Below are 23090 nucleotides of genomic sequence, written 5' to 3'. Positions count from 1 at the left end.
TTCTTCTCCCTTCCCTTCCATTCTACTCTTTTCCTCTCCTCCCCTTTCTTCAAACCAAACATGGCCTAGATTTCCTTTGAGCCCCACTTACAAATTTGCCTAATATTGGTAAGCTAAGTACGTTCGAGCATCCAAACTATGCTGAAAATCGTCCTAATTTCCATCCTCAAAGTGGAGAAGAATTCAAAACAAGCTATTCTGACTCCCCAAATCCAGCTAGCCTAAACGTACCACAAAAAGGCCATGCCATGCCTGGTGGCCAAGCAACCGTGATTCTCTAAACAGTAGGTATTCCCGTGGTCCAGAAGGTCTAACCTCGTCATCGTCCTCAACAACTATTCCTGCTTCTAGTAATGGCGGGTGGGGGACTCAGGGACACCCGACTCCTTCTGAATATGTACAAGGCCTCACCAGGTATTATCTAAGAGAACAAGTGATTATTATAAATATTGAAGTATTAGTTTAAAGCTAATGTTAGTAATTTAACTTTTATTAATTTTTGGGTATGATCTAATATTATTTTTAAAAAATAATTGCTTGAAATTTAGGGACTTGACAAAATTTCATTAGATTTCAATAGAAATAACGTGCGTAATAAATAAATTAAATAAAAAGGTAACAAGTGATCAAAGTACTGAGTAATTAATGTAAAAGATAACAAGTGATTAAAGTATTGAGTAATTAATGTTGTATGGATTAATTTGCAAATCCTTCTGGACCGGTTCGAAAACCTGCTGAAGTTATTGGGCTTTTCGTGAAAATATCATCCAGTTAAAGGGATGAAGTGATAAAGGGATGCCGATGTGGCAAAGGAGTTTGTTAAAGTTTGTTATCCCGTAACAAACCCAGAATTGCCTTTCTAAGCGATAGTTAGCTTAGTTTCGTCATCTTGTATTTTCTCTTTGCTAAGTCATTTTCTTTGATCTTTGATTTGTTCGTTAGTTTTACAATGTTTCTTGATCAGATTCTGAGTGATTAAGCAATAAATGGCGTGTTAATTTTTGCTTCAAATTTGCTGTTGTGTGCAACTTTCTTTGTTCTGTTTCCAGTTTCCTCTGTTCGTTTTGGTGCTTGATTTTATTTTTTTTTCAAAGTTTATTTTGGATTCTTGGTTTGATAACCATTGAAACTTCAACAATTAATTTACTGATTATATTTTATTTTTGATTGAACAACAAAGAGAAGAAAAAATATTAAAGAGAAATAGGAGCGATAGAAATTATATTTCATATGAAATGGATGAGAAGTACGAATATGGGTAAATAGATCATAAGATTAATATTAAAGACATAAAATATAAAAGAAAAAGTAGACATAGCTCATTAAGAATCATATCTTAACCCTTTCATCAGTTGTGAAGTTAAGTAATTTTAGTTTCCTCAAATTATCATTATTTTTTATATAATTTGTATAGAATATTATTAATGAAATATATTTCAATTTCCAAACGAACATGTACAAATGCTCTTTTAAGAGCAAAAGGATTAAAAAAAATATTGATAATAAGATTAAGTATGTCATAATATTGATTTTTTTTTTCAATAACATACTCATTGAGTTATTTCATGAATTGTATGTGTTAAATGTATAATAAGAACGTATGATAAATCGTGATTAGACAAACATCTTACGAAAAATAAATTAAATTATTAGCGTTGATATTTAGAAATTAGCTTATGTTCAACCAAATTGATCATCGTTAACTAATTATCATTAGAAGTAGGCAACCATCGCTAGCCATCCTTAATAATTGTTCTTAATCATCCTGTGAAGTGTGAAGCGATGGCTACTATGAATTATAATTAAAGAAGAAAGAATAAAGTTATTTTTAATGTATTCAAATTTTTTTAAAAAAATTGTCCTTTTTAGTAATTGTCATGAAATAATAATAATAATAATAATAAAGGGGTGCAAGCAGAAGCAATACAATTCTTTGAAGGATTCCTATATGATGTCATAATTTTTTTCCGGCATCAATAATGTTTTAATTGTACACCATTAGATTTAATTAATGGTATACAACATTTGTACTAAAGAAAAAGTTTTTTAAAAAAATTAAAAACAATTGTAACCGGTTTGTAAACCGTTTATGGGGGTAAAGAATTTTTATAAAACGGCTTTGACCACCCTTGAAGTTTGAAACAATTGCACTTGAATATCATTTTTTTAAAAAATAACTTTTTGACCCTACTTTAAATTTGTAATGTGATGATCTTTTTTATATAAAGGTTTCAAAATCAATAGTAAGTTATTTAACACAAATCAAATAAATACGTTACAATTGTAAAGTTTATATATGATTTAATTACCAATAAACGATAGAATTAAGAAGATATATTTAAGCTAATGTCATAATTACATCAATAAACTCAAAAATACTTGCTCACGCATGTTTTAATAAAATTTAATATCGCATATTAAATTACTTGTTATTTTATATATTATTAAGTACCATTGTATAATTGATCATGAAATATATATTATATTTAACACTCATTTAGCATAACTATTCCATGAATTTATTATCTTACAATTAATATTCTTACATGGTAGGAAATTTAAGTTTTAGAGGCCTATATATTTTCATTTTATTTTGAATATCACTTTATTAATTTCATAAAAATTAAATCCAACATATATTCCTAATTAGCTTTATGAATCATGAAAGATTATTTTATTGATATCATTTGATTGTATTTATGAAATTTTATGTTACTAAGAGTCATTACTTTTATTACAGTAATTAATAGTGACAATAAATAAAATATTACTTCCAATAATATTTACATGGGAAGGAATGAAAAAAAAAATTCTTTGTATATTTTTATATTTTTGTTACGTGATAGGAAGTTATCCAAGCCTTGTAAAATTTAAGTTTCACAGGCATGTTTTTATTTTATTTTCAAATATCACTTCATTAATTTCATAAAAGTTATATCTAACGTGTAGTCCTAATTAGCTTTAGTTTATGAATCATGAAGGTTAATTTTATTGTCATCTTTGATTGTAATTATAAAATTTTTACGTTATTAAGAGTCCTTACTTTTATTATGATAATTAATGGTAAAAATAAATAAAATATTATGTCCAACAATATTAAACAGAAAAAATGAGAAAAAAATTCCTAGTATGTTTTCATATTTCCATTATAAAGACATGGTTTGAGATATTTTAACTTAAAATTTTGACACAAAATCAAAATTTAAGCCATTAATCTCTCACAATCTAATGACCGATATTGAAAGTCAAACCAACATTTTATAGTGTTATATCCTCCACTATTTAATTGCGTGAAATGAATAGTTTAATTTTGTATTAAAATTTAAATAAAAGTATTTCTCATTTGTTGTGACTTATATAGTAGCATTAATAAAACATATATAAACTACTATCATAATGCTTTCTATTATCATCATTTTTTAAGTATTAATAGTTTTGTAATTACATTCGTACAACACAAATTATTATAAGACTTTATGTAATATCTTTATGTAAAGTACTATTGAAATAACATTACTTATTAATTACATTTATTTTAATGCTATTATACGTATTTCTAATACTAAATGTAAAACTTAAAAAAAATTAAAATTGTAAAGTAAAGTAGTACATAATAATTTCAATTCCAAAATTATTTTTTTCATTTCTTGGTGACTTATAATATTTATCAGTTGATTAGATAAAAAATAATTTAAAGTATGAAAAAATATCACAACTTGCAAATTACTTGTTACATAATTACTTATCCATTAATATTAAATCCAAAGATCCTATTATTGAATGTGGGATTTTTTTATCCAATTTAAGATAAATTTTCATTTATCAATTAATTAAAAATAAAAATACATTTACTTGCAATTTGAAGATTACCTGTTATTATTTAATAATTAATTTTTTATTTAGTATGAAAAAATGGTAGAGATTAAAAAAAAATTAAACTCATAGTGAAATGTTGAACATGAATCCAAAGATTCAGGCACTTCATTTGCATTATTTCATCTATAATTCATTCTCGCCATTTTAATTTAAATTTTAGTACTACTTAAAAATCACCTCCAGCTAATTCACATACATACTTAGAAAATTAACTCTATATATAATTAAATTTACCTCCTTATGAGATCAATACTCGTCAACATAAATCTATACCATAATAGATTAGTGCGCTTGTAAGTACAATAAAATTTGCACAATAGTATGCCAAAAAATTAAGACTTGACCCATGTTGTGAAGATGTGAGATGATAATATCTTAATAAATCATTATGTTCATTATGCTTATTCCTTTCTTGTCAAAAGGCCTCATGGTAACTGAGAAAATTTAACTGAACAGGATTTCTATTATGTAATGCTAGTTTTACGAAACAACTTATTCTTTCATTTGTAGACACCTTAGATAGTGATGGAAAATCATATAATTAAGCCGGCGCCATTTAGATTTTGGAGATTCTAATGCCGCTGTATTCATTTTTTATGTCCTGCAAGTCCTTGATGAGATCTTATGTAAAATCAATACTTAAATTTCTACTTGTTAGTTAACCTTGTATTGTCAGTGAACTTTCATTAAAGGATCTAGTAGGGATAAATTTTTAACTAAACTTACTTTTAGCATTTTTGAAGTATAATGTTTCCAAAAGCATGCAAGTAATATTAATATAATGGTTATAGTATATTGTTAATCTATTTATATTCAACTTTATCTTCAGACTTTATGCTAGGAAGTGTGTGCCATATATATATATATATATATATATATATATATATATATATATATATATATATTATATTGCTTACTGTTGTTTCAGTTCTCTTATAAGAAGTCGCATCTGAAGGAGAGAGAACTCTGTATTGCTGCCAGTCTGTTCCTCTCTCGTGTTGGTAGCATTACATAAAGGAAGTTAAGATTGAGGCTCTAGAAAGTTTCCAAGAAAAGCATATATTAAAGTGCATGTTGGAGAAAATTGATGATCTTTGGAGATCTTTGTGTGTATGATGTGTCAAATAATAATGATGAGAACAACATTTATTGATGCTCAAAGTTATTACTCTAAAGACGGAGACATCTTGGAGAAGATTGATGATCTCTGAATGTTTATCTGTCTGATGGTAGTGATGAGTCTGGTAATAATAACTTGAAAAATTTTATTTGAGCTAGCCTATATTTGTTGTTTTTATCGAATTCTGTTGTAATGGTCACTAGCCCCATGTGTTTATAGCTTCAAATGAACCTGTTCATTGTACCTTTTCATCACTTCTTTAATTTAAGTCTTAAACTTACTTTTTAGTATATAGTGTTGATTTATACCTCTCTTGCGTATCAAATAAGAAAACATTTGGTTACAAAAAGTTTATATTCCTTTCCTTTATTAATTCTCCACATGTTTTGCTACCTAGTATTAATCTTGGAACTTGAAATTCAGTTTATTTGATCTTGTTTGTTGGTTGGATCATTGCTTGTGCCTAATCATAGCGGCGGACCCAAGGGCAAATAGTGATTTGTGCCGTGTGGACGTGAGTGTCAACTAGGGGGAAAAAAAAATAAGACACTAGTGTACGAATTGGATATGCAACACTCACTAGCTTATGGAAAGAAGAAAGGATTTACAATAGATGGATTAAGGCCCTATTTGGCATTGAAGTTAGGCAATCGTAGCTTAAAGGCTACCGTATTAAAGTGATCAAACATTAATTGTTATAGCATAGAAGTTAAGATGATTTGATTTTACACTTATATAATAAAAAATTTATTATATTTTACTAATTTTATCAAAATTATTATTTAAAAATCGTATTTATTATATGATATTAATTATTAACTTTTATTTCATAATTATAACTTTTTTCTATCGTAACTATAACTTAAAAGGTACAATCCGTCAATACCAAATAGGACCTAATTCCTCGTTAGGCACTTAACATCACTATTACATCAAACCCTCCTACCAAGAAAAGACTCCCTTGTGTGGCATAACTTAGCCACAATATCTCTCATATCCATCCGCTCAAATGGAGATTCCATTGAGCAAAGAACACCAATTCTAATTATAGCATTCAAACACTCCTCCAATTTGGCTCTTCTATCTTCCCGAATCTTAGAGTTGTTCTCTATTACGTCCATCAAAATTGAAGGATCAATAATCTCCATTACTTTTTCTGGTAAAGCCATCTTAGCATATTCATGGAGAGTAAGTCCTTCTTTAAATGTTACATGTTCCATGAGCAGACAATCCATGAGTAGATAATCCATGAGCAGACGATCCATGAGCAGACGATCCATGAGCAGATAACCCATGAGCAGACAATCCATAAGCAGATGATCCATGAACAGACGATCCATGAGCAGATAACCCATAAACAGACAATCCATGAGCAGATGATCCATGAGCAGAGAACTCATGAGCAGACAATCCATGAGCAAACAACCTATGAGCAGACAATCCATGAGCAAACAATCCATGAGCAGACAATCCATGAGCAGACGATCCATGAGCAGATAACCCATGAGCAGACAATCCATAAGTAGATGATCCATGAACAGAGGATCCATGAGCAGATAACCCATGAGCAGACAATCCATGAGCAGATGATCCATGAGCAGACGATCCATGAGCAGAGAACTCATGAGCAGACGATCCATGAGCAAACAACCTATGAGCAGACAATCCATGAGCAAACAATCCATGAGCAGACAATCCATGAGCAGACAACCCATGAGCAGACAACCCATGAGCAGACAACCTATGAGCAGACAATCCATGAGCAAACAACCCATGAGCAGACAATTCATGAGCAGACGATCCATGAGCAGATAACTTGTGAGCCTGTGAGCACAACCAACAGTCAGGAGGTGCTGGAAGTTTTTCCGGCGAGAACCCTTCGATGATCAAGTTAGCGATTTGGGTCTTACTTGGAAAAATCCATACCACAATTCATGTGGCTTAATTATGATTGCTTTAAACAAAAAAGCTTTTAAGTAAATTTAAAGGAAAATAATTAATCTTAAAGAAATCATAAGCAGAAGAGAAATTTTCCAGTGGTAGATAGAGAAAAAGGTCTAATGGGTTCAGTTACCCAGAGAGAGAGAAAGCTAGAAGAATCCCCCCTTTTTCCTTCCCCTTCCTAGGGTTTTTATAGGAAACTATAGCGATTTTTATCCTCTCCCCTAGAATTCTCAAGAAAACTACTAATTTTCAGCCCACTAAGAATATGGTCCCTAATATTTCGGAGAAAATGTTTTGACTGAATCGTGCTTCCTGGTAACTTCCTGGTCGAGGTGACCAATAACATCCTGGTCGAGGAAATGTGCTCGAAGTCACCACATATTATTCTGATCGAGGTAACCAATAACATCCTGGTCGAGATGATGTACTCGAGGTCACCACATATTATTCTAGTCGAGGTGAGCAATAATATCCTGGTCGAGGTGATGTGCTCGAGGTCACCACATTTTATTTTGTTTGAGGTGACCAATAACATCTTGGTCGAGGTGACCAATAACATTTTGGTCGAGGTGATGTGCTCGAGGTCACTACATATTATTCTAGTCGAGGTGAGCAATAATATCTTAATTGAGGTGATCTGCTCAACCATTTGCTCACTTTTACTTTGAGGAGAGTACGATAATGTATGAGCAAACACCTTTATCTTAGTCACCCTATTTCATTCCCTAAACACATACCATACTCTTAAACATATTGATTCATTGTGTTAGGTGCCAAATGAATGCTAAGATCTAATAAATCTATAATACTTTTTAAATAAATAAATATATCAAGATGTCCACATTTTAAAAAGTGTGAACAGAGCTAAAAGATAAAAAGAAATAGCAAGAACTTTAATGTATTAGATTTTATGGAATTGGAGTTTTAGTTTTTTTTTTTTCAGCTTTGTTCACATGATTAAAAAATATGCATATTCATATAAGAAAATGATGGGATATGTGTGTGTTACATGAAAACATTACCTGGAGCAACATAGCCAACTGTTCCTTTAATCCCAATTGAGCTTGATGGAGTTTGATTAGAAGTATCAAGGTGGTGGCTGAGAGAAATTTTGCCAGTCCGAAGTCACCCACATGGGAAACCATGTCACGATCTAGTAGAATATTGCTTGGTTTTAGATCTCCATGAACCATAGCTAGTTGACAGTGGTGGTGAAGATATTCAATTGCAGAACTAACATCAACGGCCATGTTCACTCTTTGAATAAGACTTAATTTACAACCTTCAACTTGATCATTGCTCTGGTGCAACCAATCCTCTAAACTTCTGTTTTCCATATATTCGAAAACAAGAGCCTTGAAATCAACCCCGTTAAAATCTATACTAGAGCAAATAGTAATGATTTTGATAAGATTTCTATGGCGGATATTTCTTAATGCTTCACATTCAGTCACAAACCTCCTAAAAGCTCCTTTTTGCTTAAGATTTATCACTTTCACAGCAACTATCATTTCATCTTCACCCAAAATCCCCTTGTACACATATCCAAAGCTTCCTTGACCAATCATGTTTGACGATGCAAATTCACTAGTTGCCTTACTTAGCTTTGCATAAGAAACCATAAGAAATTATTTCTCCATCGGTGATGTATCCATAGAGTTATGAGCAAATCTCATTCTTCGAGCATAAATAATAGTAAGGCATGAGGATAATATCAAACACGACACTACCACTGGAATCAACACTCTAAGTGTTGAAAAGTCAAAGAGTTTTGGTTGAAAAAGAAAAGTGAGCCACATGCATTGCTTTTGTTTTTCAAAGTCGGCACCAAATTGTAAGCTGTAAAATATTTGGCTTTTGACAATCCTTCACCAAATGAGGAAAAATGAGAAAGGTTGGCAAAATTTGTCAAATTGACAGATAGGAGAATTGACAAATTGCAAAGCGGATGGTGCAATAGTGCAATGTTTTTTGCTCTAAATAGAGATGCATTCTTCATTTGTAAAGCATCCAAAAAAATTGTTAAGCTTACAAGTTTCTAAGCTTTTGAGAGAAGTGAGAGAAGTGTGTCTGGGAAATTTATCTTTCTTGTAGAGTGTGAGAGTACTGGGTATATTTGGGTTTTTGGAAGTGAGATTCGTTACTCAAATATTGTACTCTATTAATTGTTAAATAAACAATTATTCTTTCTTGCCTCTGTGGATGTAGGTTTAATTACCGAACTACATAATTCTTGTGTCCTTTATTTTTCTATAATTATTTGGTGCGCTTGATTCCGCATTCCGCACACAACAAGTGGTATTAGAGCCGACGGTTCGCACTTGGGGGATATGGTACTGTTCACGTATACGATAAGAGTCTAAGGATTCTGGTTTTTAATTGGGACCGAGTTCCCGTCCAGTCTCCGGGGAACTTTCCTGGTGTATTTATTCACGTGAAATTAACATCATAGAGACAGTTTTTCAAGTGGAAATAGTTCGTTGAGAAAATGGTAGAAGGTGAAACTTCCAGAATTGGGGAAAGATCTACGGAGACTATTTCAGGAGACACTTCAGGTGGGAGGCGAGATTTGTCAAATCGCTATTCAGCACATGTTATATGAGGCCAGAAGATCGATGTTGAAAAATTTGATGGGAAAATCAACTTCGGCATGTGGAGGCGCGAAGTTATAGATGCCCTTATTCAAATCGATCTAGATGTTGTTCTGAAAAATAAAATACACTTGTATGATGAAGAAATTTGGGATCGTATGAACGAGAAAGCTTGTGGTCAGATCAGATATTGTTTGATCAAGGAGATGAAATACTTGGTGAAAGATGAGGAGTGTACAGTGACTTTGTGGCGTACATTGGAGGAGAAGTACTTGTTGAAAGTCTTGAAAATCGTCTTCATGCAATAAGCCAAATATATAGTTTTCGAATGAAGCCTAGGGTGTCAATGCACGATCATGTCTCAAGATTTGAAAAGTTACTTGTTGATTTGAAGAATTTTGATGAAGATATTAAGGATGAAGTCAAGGCTATGATTCTGTTACATTCACTACCAGAGGAATATAGCCATTTTGTGACTACCTTGATATATGGGAAGAGTGTAATCGTCTTCAAAGATGTTTGCACAGAATTGACTAACTTGGAGATTTGGAATAATAATAAAAATTCTGAACGAGCATCGTCTAAAGCTTTGATGAGTAGAGATTGGGCGATGGACAAAAAGAAAAAGGGTGGTGGAAAGAATTCTCAATCCAAATTGAGAAGTAGAAATATAGCTCGAGACGAGTGTGTCTTTTGTCATGAAAAGGGTCATTGGAGGAAAGATTGTCCAAAGGCTCAAAATAGAGATGGGAAAAAACCAGCAGCAGCAAACATGGCACGGAAAGATGAAGATTCTGATTATTCATTAAGTATTACTCCTGCAGCATACGTGGCTAATTCGAGTGAGTGAATACTTGATAATGGAGCAACCTATCATTTGTGTCATATTAAGGAATGGTTTACGGATTTTCATAATCTGGAATTCGGTGCAGTTGTGTTGGGGAATGATCAACCTTGTCGCACAATGGGGATAGGAACAATTCAGCTCAAAATGTTTGATGGAATGATCAGCGAACTCAAAGAGGTTAGATTTGTTCCAGGTTTAAAGAAAAATCTAATTTCTGTGGGTGCTTTGGAAGCTAAAGGCTACAAGGTTACCATTGAAGATGGCACAATAAAGTTTACACATGGGGCTATGGTGATTCTGCAAGGGGTTCGGCATCACAATCTGTACTATTTAAAGGGAGGTACAACTAATGAAGCAAATGTTATTAAGGTGCACAGTGACACCACCAAGCTATGGCATGTACGACTGGGACATACTAGCGAGAAGTCTTTGCAAACTCTGATGAGGCATGGACTCTTAAAAGGTACCAAAACCTGTAAATTAAATTTATGTAAGCATTGTGTAGTAGGCAACTGATGAAGCAAATGTTGTTAAGGCGCACAGTGACACCACCAAGCTATGGCATGTACGACTGGGACATGCTGGCGAGAAGTCTTTACAAACTCTGATGAGGCACGGACTCTTAAAAGGTACCAAAACCTATAAATTAAATTTCTGTGAGCATTGTGTAGTAGGCAAGAAAACAAGGGTCAAGTTTGGTACAGTTAATCACGATACTCGTGAGATCCTTGAATATATTCATAGTGATGTATGGGGACCAACCAAGATTTTTTAGTAAAAAAAAACTTAATACTCATTTTTAATGATTAAAAAAATATGTTATTTGGATTCAAACATCCAAATCTATTTAGAATTCAGATAAATTCAGATCTATTCTGATTTCAAACTAAAAAAAAAACCACCTGAAATTCAAAATATAACAATTATAAAATATTATTTTATTCTCATTTATTAAAAAACAATACCCAAGCGGCCTAATTCAATCATTCACAGCTTCTTATTTTTTTCGAACAGCTTTTGAGTATTAATTTAAGGCAAGCCAACTACTCTTAACATTTCAAAAAATGTGTGTTGAAAAACGAACACAGCCTCTATTCTCTATCATTTACATTTAATAATTCAGCATGACAATAAACTTCCATCTAAAATAATTAAATTCTGTATTTTTTTGAGGGCGCAAGTCAGTCAAGTAGAGGTTGACGTCTATTTTATCGATATCAGTAGAGTACATTTTTCTCTAGTTATAATGTGACAAGTCAGTCAACGAAACCATGTTTTGTATTTCGTTACGAGTTCGAATCTCAAACTCTCTGGTACAACCTTAATGAAATCCAAACTAAGATTATTATTTATTCTATCAATATTTTGTTCACATTACGACATCGATATATATTCTATTTTATCATCAGGTCTTGATTAAATTTTTTTTCCTTATTATTAAAATGAATCTTAATATATCAATGAGAAAATAAATTTGTAGTTTTTTTTTTGTTTTTTAATTTCTTTTGTTGTATTTCCTACTTCTTGGTGTTCGGTTCTATGTGAATTTTAGGATTAAGTTAAACCCAGTGAAATTAATAATAATATAAATATAAATTTTTTTGTTTGAATTGAGGTGAGATATGAGACGCTCCAAGGATTTAAATTCAGATGATCAACTAAATAAACATGTTTCCGAAGATTCAGTTTCAAATAATTAACTAAATAAATTTTCTTTAAAATCAATCAAGTAGGCCTTGGAGTATTTGATGTGTGTATCAATATATGCAAATTGTTGCTACAAAAGAGAAACGTGAAGACGGGGTTAAGGGTATTTATGAAATCAAAATAGGTATTGTTTAGAAATGATAATATGATATTACTTTCAAAATTATTTAGTGTAAAGGGGTTTGGAGAGAACTTTCTGTGGATGACAATAGCTCGATTCTTTCCTTAAATAAATTTTGTGTTTAGTTTTTCGACCTAAAGCAGCGGATAAACACAAAAATAAAATTGATTTATGAAGATAGGCTAATGAAAAAGTTATATGGGGCCCTCTTTTTTTTTTTTGGTAATTTTCAAACAGATAAAGCTTTGTTTTTGAAGCATGCTTTTACTATTTTTTCTGCTGCCCAGAAAGCAAGAACTAATTAATACAATCAAGAATTGATATTGCATCTCAAAAAATAACTAAATAATACTACCTAGGTTTGACATAAGAAAATAAGAAAATGAATCTTGGTCGTCGTTTTCACTTCATTTTTTCAAATACATGCAGTCAAAGGCGCTGGCTCAACCCAACTAAACATATTTTGCTTCCAGAAAATATCATTCGAATAACATGAAGATAAAAATGACATCATTGTAACACAAACAATACTGTTATCTTTTATGTTTGTATATTATTATGGTATGAATAATATTCATATTTTTGTCTTCCTGCGGTTCAAATAACATTCTTCTTTGCTTCATCTTCCTTCTATTTATGTAATATCAGTTGTCTTAAATCGAAAATGTACAAAAGGGGATTCATGAGTGTTTTAAAGGGGTGCTAATAGTTTAACTTTTGCTCTATCAGCTCCCAGGCCCAACAGCCCAAGAAACTAATGTTCATAAACACAGAAAAAGACTTCACAAAGAAACCTCTGCTACCCTTCGACGGATCTACTCCATTCTGATCTCTCAATCTCTCTCCTCTCCTCTTTGCTGTAAACCCCTCACTGGCTCCCTTGCCCGGGATATCGCCGGTGACCAGAAATTGAGCACTGCCAGACGCAGCAGCCATATGCTGCTGACATAGCCTAGTTACAGACGGTAAAGTTTTCTCAATCAAACCTCTTTAGTTATTTTTTGCGATGTCGTATCAATTCTTGATTGTTTATACTCTTTCTAGAAGGCTACTTAATTAACAGTAACTCGCTCCTATGGAGAGGAAGAAGACAAGTCCCAATGTGCATGTGGACAGGATTTCGTCATTGCCACAACTCATATTGCATCATATCCTGTCATTTCTCCGACTCGAACATGTTGCTCAAACTAGTGTACTGTCCAAAACGTGGAAACGTGTCTGGCACACATACCCAACTATATGCTTTGATCCATACAACTCTACTTTGAGTAGACAAAAGAGGGTTTTGAAAGCTTAGAACAAACTCTGCTAAATCGTCATATGAATGCCATTGGTTTAAAAAAGCTCATGCTTAGCCTACACTTATCAGATGATCCAAAATTCGCATCAAACATAAACAGGTGCCTTATCTATGCAATTGCTAGCAATGTCGAAAAGTTAAGTCTTTATTCGGATGACTTGTTTTTTGTAGTGTGATTTTTGTAACGAATTCATGTTAATGTAATATATATTATCAAACCTTAATTTTATTTAAATTTTTTTATTTTAATATTATTAAATCAAGTTTAAAAATTAAAAATGTATCAGTTATTCGGGAATCGAGAACCTTTGGGGATCCCTTGTTATTATTCAGAGAGGGGACGGGTATCTCCTCAAGCAATTTTGATAGGGACGAAGAGAGGACGGGGGACATTGCAGAATATCGGAGATGGGTACAAGGATGTCGGTTCCTGCCCCTCCCCTCTCCTCCCCATTGCCGTCCATGTACTATGTTTACTCACTTTGAATTACTTAAGATGTTTAATGATATGACATCTTATGTGTCATCCATTAAGTGATGATAGGTTTATAATTAATAATAAATCAATTAATACTATATACATGACATTAAATGATTGACAATACATCAATAATTATCCCAACTAAGTATATAAACTAAGTAAGCATAGCATTATTGTTCAATTAAACGATTGATATTCTATTCATTTCCCTTTTTTGACTAATTATATAGCCAAATTTATTATTTGCATTCTTTCTAGAGCTGCGCATAATCCAATCAATCCGATCGTATTGAATTACATTGGAAGTTTAGAAATCTAAAATTGATTGTTTAGATAATATTTTTGCGCTTAGCGTTTTGCAATGTCATATCAATATTTTCTCTTTAGGCACTTAACATCGGTATCCGTTACATCAAACCCTCCTGCCAAGAAAAGTTTCCCTTGTATGGCATAACTTAGCCACAACATCTCTCATCTCCATCCGCTCAAATGGAGATTCCATTGAGCAGAGAACACCAGTTCTAGTTATAGCATTTAAACAATCTTGTGTTCTGGCTCTTCTATCTTCTTGAATCATAGAGTTGTTCGCCATTACCTCCATCAAAAGTGAAGGATCAACAATCTCTATCACTTTTTCTGGTAAAGTCATCTTGACAAATTCATGGAGAGTAAGTCCTTCAGTAAACGCTGCATCGGTTGGTCGCCTTCCGGTAAACATCTCCAGTAACAGAATTCCAAAGCTATATACATCTCCTGTCATGGATGCTTCGCTGCCCATGCCATACTCTTAAACATGTTGATTCATTGTGTTAGTTGCCAAACAAATGCTAAGATCTAATAAATGCATAAAACTTTTTAATATATAAATATATCAAGATGTCTGCAAATTAAAAAATCGGAACTGTGCTAAAAGAGACAAAAATGAAAAATACGAACTCTAATGTATTAGTTTCTCAGAGAATTGGAGTTTGTGTTTTTCTTTTTATCTTTCGCAATTGTTCATATGATTAAAAAAGGATGGACATTCGTATAAGAAAATGATGGGATGTGTGTGTATAACATGAAAAACTTACCTGGAGCAACATAGCCGACCGTTCCTTTTATCCCAATTGAGCTTGATGGAGTTTTACTAGCACTATCAAGTTGGTGACGAGAGAGAAATTTTGCTAGTCCGAAGTCACCCACATGGGCAACCATGTCATGATCTAGCAGAACATTGCTTGGTTTTAGATCTCCGTGAACTATAGGCGGTTGACAGTGGTGGTGAAGATATTCAATTGCAGAAGCCACATCAATGGCTATGTTCACTCTTTGAATGAGAGTTAATTTGCAAACTTCAAGATGATCATTGCTCTGGTGCAACCAATCCTCTAAACTTCCATTTTCCATATATTCAAAAACAAGAGCCTTGAAATCAGCCCCCTTAGAATCTATACTGGAGCAAATAGTGATGATTTTGATAAGATTTCGGTGGCGAATATTTCTTAATGCTTCACATTCAGCCACAAAACTCCTAAAAGCTCCTTTCTGCTTAAGATTTATCACCTTCACTGCAACTATCATTTCTTCACCACCCAAAATCCCCTTGTACACAGATCCAAAGCTTCCTTGACCAATCATGTTTGACGATGCAAATTCACTTGTTGCCTTACTTAGCTCTGCATAAGAAATCATAGGAAATTGTTTTTTGGCCGGTGACGTATCAACAGATTTATGTGCAGATCTCCTTCTTCGAGCAAAAACAATAGTAAGGCATGAGGATAATATCAAACATGACACTACCACTGGAATCAACACTTTGAGAAGAGTGAGTTTTGGTTTTCTCGATCCTTTAGACGGACAGGATAGTAAATGCAATTCATCTATACCCCCACAAAGCTTTACATTCACCTGGAGTGAAATTTTGGTTTTATTACTAAAAACTCCTTTAGTTGGAACCTCACCCTCCAAATGATTGTAAGAAAGATTTAAGAATTCTAAGAAAGATAGATTTTGAAGAAATTCTGGAATCTGGCCAGACAGATTATTGCTTGAGACATTTAACTCTTTAATGCTTTTCATGAAACCTAAAGAAAAGGGAATGACGCCATGAAAAGAATTGCTCGAAATATCAAGATATTCTAAGCTTACACAAGTACTTAAAGTAACAGGAATCACACCGGAAAATTAGTTGCTAGATATGTCCAACATTACGAGATTCTTCAGGTTGCCCACTTGTAGAGGAAGAGAGTCGTTTAGAAGATTATGAGCAAGAGCTAGGTAAACTGAAAGTGTTGTTATGCTGAGAACTTGTTGGGGTATGGCACCGGTGAGCTTGTTATGGGAGGCGTCGAAGCCTTTCAAATTCTGACAATTACCAAGAGATGAGGGTATGTTGCCTTGCAAGTTATTGAAGCTCAATGCAAGATCGGCTAGTTTAGTAAGATTACCAAGACTGGGGGGAATGCTCCCTTGTAAAAAGTTTCTAAACATGTATAATTGTTGTAAGTGTTGAAGCTCACCAACTCCATCAGGAATAATGCCATGTAATTGGTTTACTTCTATAGTAAGTGCAATTAGATTGACAAGATTTCTTATTCCAGAAGGTATGGTTCCAGATATTTGGTTTCCTCCTATGCGAAACTGAATCATTGTTGAGGAGAGATTGGCTATCGAATGAGGCAGCTCTCCTCCGAATTGATTATCACACAAACTAAGCGCTTTCAAACTACTACAGTTAGTTAGAAGGGTTACAAAATCAAGATCATTGGCTGTCCCCATCCCCAGATTGTTCTGCTCCAAATTTAACCACCATAGATTCTTAAGGCTGCTAAAATCAATTGACACTTTCCCTTTGAATTGATTGCCGGAAAGATCGAGGCGCTCAAGATTTGAAGCATTGGACAATGAATCAGGAATAGAGCTGGCTGTCCCCATCCCCAGATTGTTCTGCTCCAAATTTAACCACCATAGATTCTTAAGGCTGCTAAAATCAATTGACACTTTCCCTTTGAATTGATTGCCGGAAAGATCGAGGCGCTCAAGATTTGAAGCATTGGACAATGAATCAGGAATAGAGCCGACAAAATTGTTTCTACCAAAATGTCAAATAGAGCTCTTTAAGGTTTGGAAGATTGACAAGAATGTCAAATGGTAAACTTCCACTGAATCTGTTTACTGTAAGATAAATAAACTCCAGGGAAGAGATATTACAAATCCAACGAGGAAACATACCAGAGAATTGATTTTCAGCTACGTTGAGATAAACTAAGTTTCTGAGTAGGCCAAGGGTAGTTGGAATTTGGCCGCCCAATGAATTCCATCTAATTAGTAGCATCCCAAGAGCTGAAAGATTCCCAACGAAATCTGGGAGCTGTCCTGTTAAATAATTGAAGTCGATGGCCAATGTTTGAAGGTTCAACAAGCTCCCTATCTCTTCTGGGATTTGTCCCTCGAGCTTGTTTTTGCTGACACGAAGTTGGATGAGGTTAGAGCAACGGGACAAGTTGGTAGGTATTGTACCCGAAAATGAATTGTTGGGCAGTGCTAGTTTCTCAAGCCTTAGAAGATTACCGATTTCTTGGGGAATTTCACCATGGAAGCTGTTGTCCGAAAGGTTGATGTACCTGAGGAAGCTGAGGTTTCCAACGTAAGGAGACAAGATGCCTCCTATCCTTTGGTTGCTCAAATCTAACTCGGTTACCCTTTGATGCCGATGGCCACAAGTCACTCCAGTCCATAGGCACAACCGCACAAGTTTATGGAATTGTTCCATGAACTTGTGACTCCCGATGGATCATGAAGCTGTGACTTTATGGCAAGCAATGCGAGTCGATCTGTCTCGTTGGTTTGGCCAGCAGAAAAGCTAGGAGAATTAATAAGCAACAAGCTGAAGCACCATATCAAAATGGCAAGGCAGCTAATGGAAATGGAAATATTAGGCATTTTTCTTAAGGTAAACAAGTGTAATGCAATGTAATGTGTGGGTGATCGTCTCTAGTTCGTGTGAAGGCTTTTATAGGCAAATTTAATTAGTTTGTATGCTAACAAGTCATACAAAGATTTTTCTTCTTTTATTTTTTTAGGCTTTTGGATGGAAAAATTGAAGTAGTGGAGCCCTCAATATGTAGTTTCGAAGCACAGCTAGACTTTGGAGGCTTCATCTTAATTACAAGGCCGTGAATATGATTGGACGGGCCTATTGACTACGCAATAATAACAATTAATATAGACCGTTTCCAAAAGAAATTGGGTAAGATTATTAGCTTTCGAATTTGCAAGTCAGCCAACCATTCTTGAAATTTCAATTTTAAAAAAAAAAAGGTTAATTTAAGTGTTCGGTAGTTATTTTAACTGTTTTGGACGCTTCGTAAAACAAGCTGTAATTTATTCCTTCAAGAAGATGTACAGTAGCTATGCCCTTCGAACTAAATTAACACAGCCTTCTCTTTCCACTTCCTAGACTCTTTAATATTTTGCTTCTTCTTCTTTCAATTCTCTAAAATCCTTTTTTTTTTCCCTTCTTTTCTTATAATCTAAATGAACCATCTCTCAAAGTTGCTTTATTATTTGAAAACCTTTTAATTGACCGCGTTGAGACCACCCTCAAGAATTAGTCCAGCTGTCCCCATTAAAGTTCAGATCCCGCGCCATTATCGAAGGATTTGGTTCTTCAAGCTGAATTGAATTATTAGTAACATTATTATATATTATAGCAACAATGATGAAGAAACTGATAAACAGAGAGAAAGAGAGATAGAAATAGAAAAGAAATGAGAGATAAGGTAAAATTTTGTTTTATTAATCTTAAACGTGTGTGGTTGTTTATTGAAAAAAAAAAAAGAATTACAAAAAATATTTTCTTTATCCCAACAATTATTTAATATTTGTAGGTTTAAATGGATTGGAGGAAAATTTAGCTATAAAGCAATGTTATTATGTGCGAGATTGTAGTAGTTACCAAGAATTTTATCTCTTAAGAGCTAACTTGTTATGTTATAAAAAAATATTTATAATAATTTGATAATTATGGTGTAAGAACCATGATAATGTAAAACTTTTTTTTATTAATGCTGATACTAACTTATGTGTGGTATGTTTGTGTATGTATTTATATAATTTTATAATTTGTTTAATGTTTTAATGAATTATTTACTTAGTTAAGGAGATTATTTAAGAAAATTTATAATTTTTTTAAATATTGCTTTTTAACTAAATGTTTAGTAAAAATTATTTCTAAAAATAATACTATCAAACACATTGTATATTTATCATTTTCAATTATGTCTACTGAACAATGTTCCTAGTTTTATTTTTAAAATATAGGATCCAAAAAATGATAATAGACGCATACTTATGGGTAATTAACTACTATAATGTTGACATGTGGCAGAGAAGATAAGATCTGAATGAAGCAGTGAGGAGGATTTAGTCCAAATCACGTATATATCGCGGCCTTGAATAAACCTGATAAAGAAATTTCCTTTGTTCAAATTCATTTGGTAAACCAATTTAGACGTAAACAAGTCAAAATGCTGTGGATTCAAAACGCGGAAAGACCTCTATTGAATCTTTTGTCGTTTAGTGCGTTTTCTGTTCTTCTACTGGTACAATTTAATTTAATAAAAAATATACCCAAGGCCAAGGCAGGTGTAAAATTTGTTCAATATTTGTTTCATCGGTCAATAAAATTAGGATGCAAAATTTTTGCTCCCAATAATACGCGGTCAATCAATAAAAATTAGGTGGTAATTGACTTTTTTATTACATGAATCAACCACACGTCAATTGTCAGCCGTTGGATGGGTAACCAAAAGGATAGATGGGTTCTGGGAAAAGGACGAAATAAAATTCACAGTTAGGTGGGGGGAGTGAGGAATAAGGGGACCCACACACACGTGTACAAAGTGGTCCACGAACGAAGAAGCGTCAAGCGTTGCATTGCATAGGGAGAATTTTGTTGGGTTTAGTTAAGGTCAGCATCTTAATCATGGAAGCATTATTTAGGTGGACATGGACTGGCACTGGCGCATCTTCACCACTAAAACAACTTAAAATATCATTCATATATTCATTCATTCAACATTCATTTTCTTTTAAAGATAAGACGGAGAAGAGAAGATAGAATAATAAAAACACTGCATAAAACAAAAACTTTCTCTCTCAGAGCCCATAGTAGATTCTTCGATGCGGTGGGAAACAGTGGCGGACCTGCAGCAAGGCTAGACCGGGCTGTAGCCCGGTCAAACTTAGTAAAAAATCATTCATACCCCTTATTTTACTATCAATTATGGACAATAATAGAGATTTTATTTTGTTTTCATACATGTCCCTAATATAATTATCCTAATATTTTCATTAATTTTATACTATAATAGAGTTTTTATTTTATTTTTAAATATGTCCTTAATTCAATTATATTTTTTTCCAATTGAAATTAGTGACTTATTTTATAAAATGAGTAAATTATATATTTACTATATAGATAAAAAACATTAGGGGGTAAAATGTTATTACTTTAATTTATTTAAAGAAATTCTAATTGAAAAAAAGTATGTCAATCTAATATAAAATTGTCACTAGTATTAAACTACTTAAAAAAAACATGTAGTAACAATTATCAACATTTTCATAAACTTTTTATGTAAATTTTGAGATTTTATTTATTAGTTATATTAACTAAGATAAAATTTGAATATTTTGAGGAGCTTTCATTTGATAGAAAAATCATCAACAACTGGTTCTTTAAAAAGAGTCAGAGCGTTTGGCAAAGAAACAATAACACCTAAATACATTTTTGTTAGGTTGAATTTAGTTTATAATTGAAACTTTTGACTAATAATATTTTTATAATTTAAAAAGAGGAATAAATTTGAATTGTTTAATTTATTGAAACCTGATAATTAAGTACTTGACTTCAAACATTAAAGTTTTACTTCAATTTTTAATTGATTGTAATTACATGTATTCATTTATTTCAGCTTAAAATCCTTAATTAATATATTAATCCTTATATAATTCTTGTATAATTACATTTTATTAGAGTCAGATTTCATAATTGTAAAATAATATTTTATTTTTTTAATTGCTTTTGTTTTCTACTCTTTTTATATAACTATTTTTGTTTATAACTTATAGCGATAAGATTTTTCGTGCCCCCCTTATTTGATGCAATTTTTTCTACTTATAAATTTTTATGCTCACTTTAAAATATAAATTTTTTAATTTAGCCCGGGGTAATACAAATTCCTGGGTCCGCCCCTGGTGGGAAAACACATCCTCCTCTTCTTTTTTTTTTTTTTTTCTTCTGCTTTTGCCAATTGCCAGTGGCCACTCAATTTCTTATTCCATTCTACTCTACAAAAGTCGCCCCGTCAATTTGAAACTAAATGCCAACCACCAAACGAGGTATCAAACAAAATCTTTTCGATCTCTCACTCTCTGTGCGTGCATGGTTGTAGATACTTATAGAGACGAGTCATAGTTCTATTACAAACAAACCATGCAACTAAGCTGTTTTCAGTTAGGTTGTCTTTCTTCTAATTATTTGTTTTTTACGATGTGGTCTTTTGGTGGGCATTTATGTCTTCTTTCTTTCGAAATGTGAGTAGAGTAGACACCCCTTGAATATTAAAGAGGGATAAAATATGGGCAGTGCTACATAAGAATTAATGTAAATTAGTCTCAATAATTATCTGAGTGTAAATATCAGTTGTAAATCTCATAAAATATGAGTTGTAATTTGAGCATTAGTCTCATATTATTCAAAAAAAAATTCCTTTTCACTTATATGTCAAATTTTGGTTTTTAGTTCTTTCTCTTTTAATTAAAAAAAATAAGAGGAAAAAATAAATTTAATGTCCAAGCAATCAATAAAAATGAGATTAATCATTTTTTTAACTCATTTTCTCTTTCCCTCTTTCCTTTCTATTCCTATCCCCTTCTATCATTTCTTCCAATCAAAGATGGGCCACACTAAGGTAGTATTTAATTTTATTTTTTTGTTTGAAATTTGAATGATTTTGAATTTTTTTAAAGTTTGAATGGGTATGAATATAAATATCTGAATAACATGTTTGTTTTTATATTTTTAATGTTTGAATATAAGTAATATCTTATTTGTTTATATATATATAAATGGTTATTTTACATTTATGTCTTTGCAAATAAAAAAAAATGATTAGATTTTATAGTTTAGAAAATAAATATATTTATTGAGATATTTTTATAATATAATATTTACTTTTCATTCGGACTTTTTTTCATTCAAATAAAAGTTAGCAAAAATTTATTTTTTCTATTTAGATATAAATATTTAAGAATCTGACATAAGTTATAAAAAAATAAACAAACGAGTTTTAAAAAATTATATGAAATTATAAAATTTAAATTTCAAATATATGACAAACAACCCCTTATTACTCCTGGTTTATTTTTTTTTTAATATAGTATTGATCACATTAGTGAGTTTTCAATTAGAGATTCTTATTATATTAAAATTATGGATGAATTTAAAAAATACAGATTTTTAATAAAAATACATAATAAAATACTCTCTATCAAAGCTTGTATTTTTTTATCTGGTAATTTATACCTGACTTTATACGATCATATATTCCTAATTATAAGGTTTCTAGTGATGATCACAAAAACGATATTACTCGGCCTACCGTCCCCCTCCATAAGCTAATCAACAGCGTCCCTCTATCGAAATCCATTTTTTATATTAAAAAATTTGATTCTTTATTTATTTTTGTCGGCACTGACCGTACATTCCTTTACTAATAGACCTATACAGACACCCACTACAGGAATAGATTTCTTATGTCTCCACTCGCCCATCCCCATTCTCTTTGCCCTGGCCGGATTATCACTGGTGTCAAAAATTGAACACTGCCAGGCTCCACAAACCACCGCCTGGTATTTTTTCATATCAAACCTCTTTAATTATTTTCTGCATATTATTTATTAATTTCTGTTTATTAATATTATTAAATGGCTACTTAATTAACAGCGAGGGAGGGTTAGTCATCATCAATCATGGAGAGGAAGACAAATCCCAATGCCGCCAATGCAGACCTGATATCTGCATTGCCGGCACCGATATTGCGTCATATCCTGTCAG

The 23090-nt window shown here is 32.4% G+C and overlaps 1 protein-coding gene across 1 annotated transcript; it reads right to left on the bottom strand.

Annotated features, from left to right (window-relative positions):
• Positions 1-14399: 14399 nt before the first annotated feature.
• Positions 14400-17741, bottom strand: LOC18040821 (LRR receptor-like serine/threonine-protein kinase EFR). Its single transcript, XM_024183588.1, has 4 exons — positions 17161-17741; positions 16181-17060; positions 15061-15877; positions 14400-14773 (listed from the first exon to the last, which is right to left on the bottom strand). Exons 1-4 carry the CDS (start codon positions 17739-17741, stop codon positions 14400-14402), a joined length of 2652 nt encoding a protein of 883 aa, XP_024039356.1.
• Between the last annotated feature and the right edge of the window lie 5349 nt (positions 17742-23090).

Source organism: Citrus clementina, unplaced genomic scaffold (assembly GCF_000493195.1).
Source record: "Citrus clementina cultivar Clemenules unplaced genomic scaffold, Citrus_clementina_v1.0 scaffold_5, whole genome shotgun sequence".
NCBI lineage: Eukaryota > Viridiplantae > Streptophyta > Magnoliopsida > Sapindales > Rutaceae > Citrus > Citrus x clementina.
This window is presented reverse-complemented; position numbering and strand designations above follow the sequence as displayed.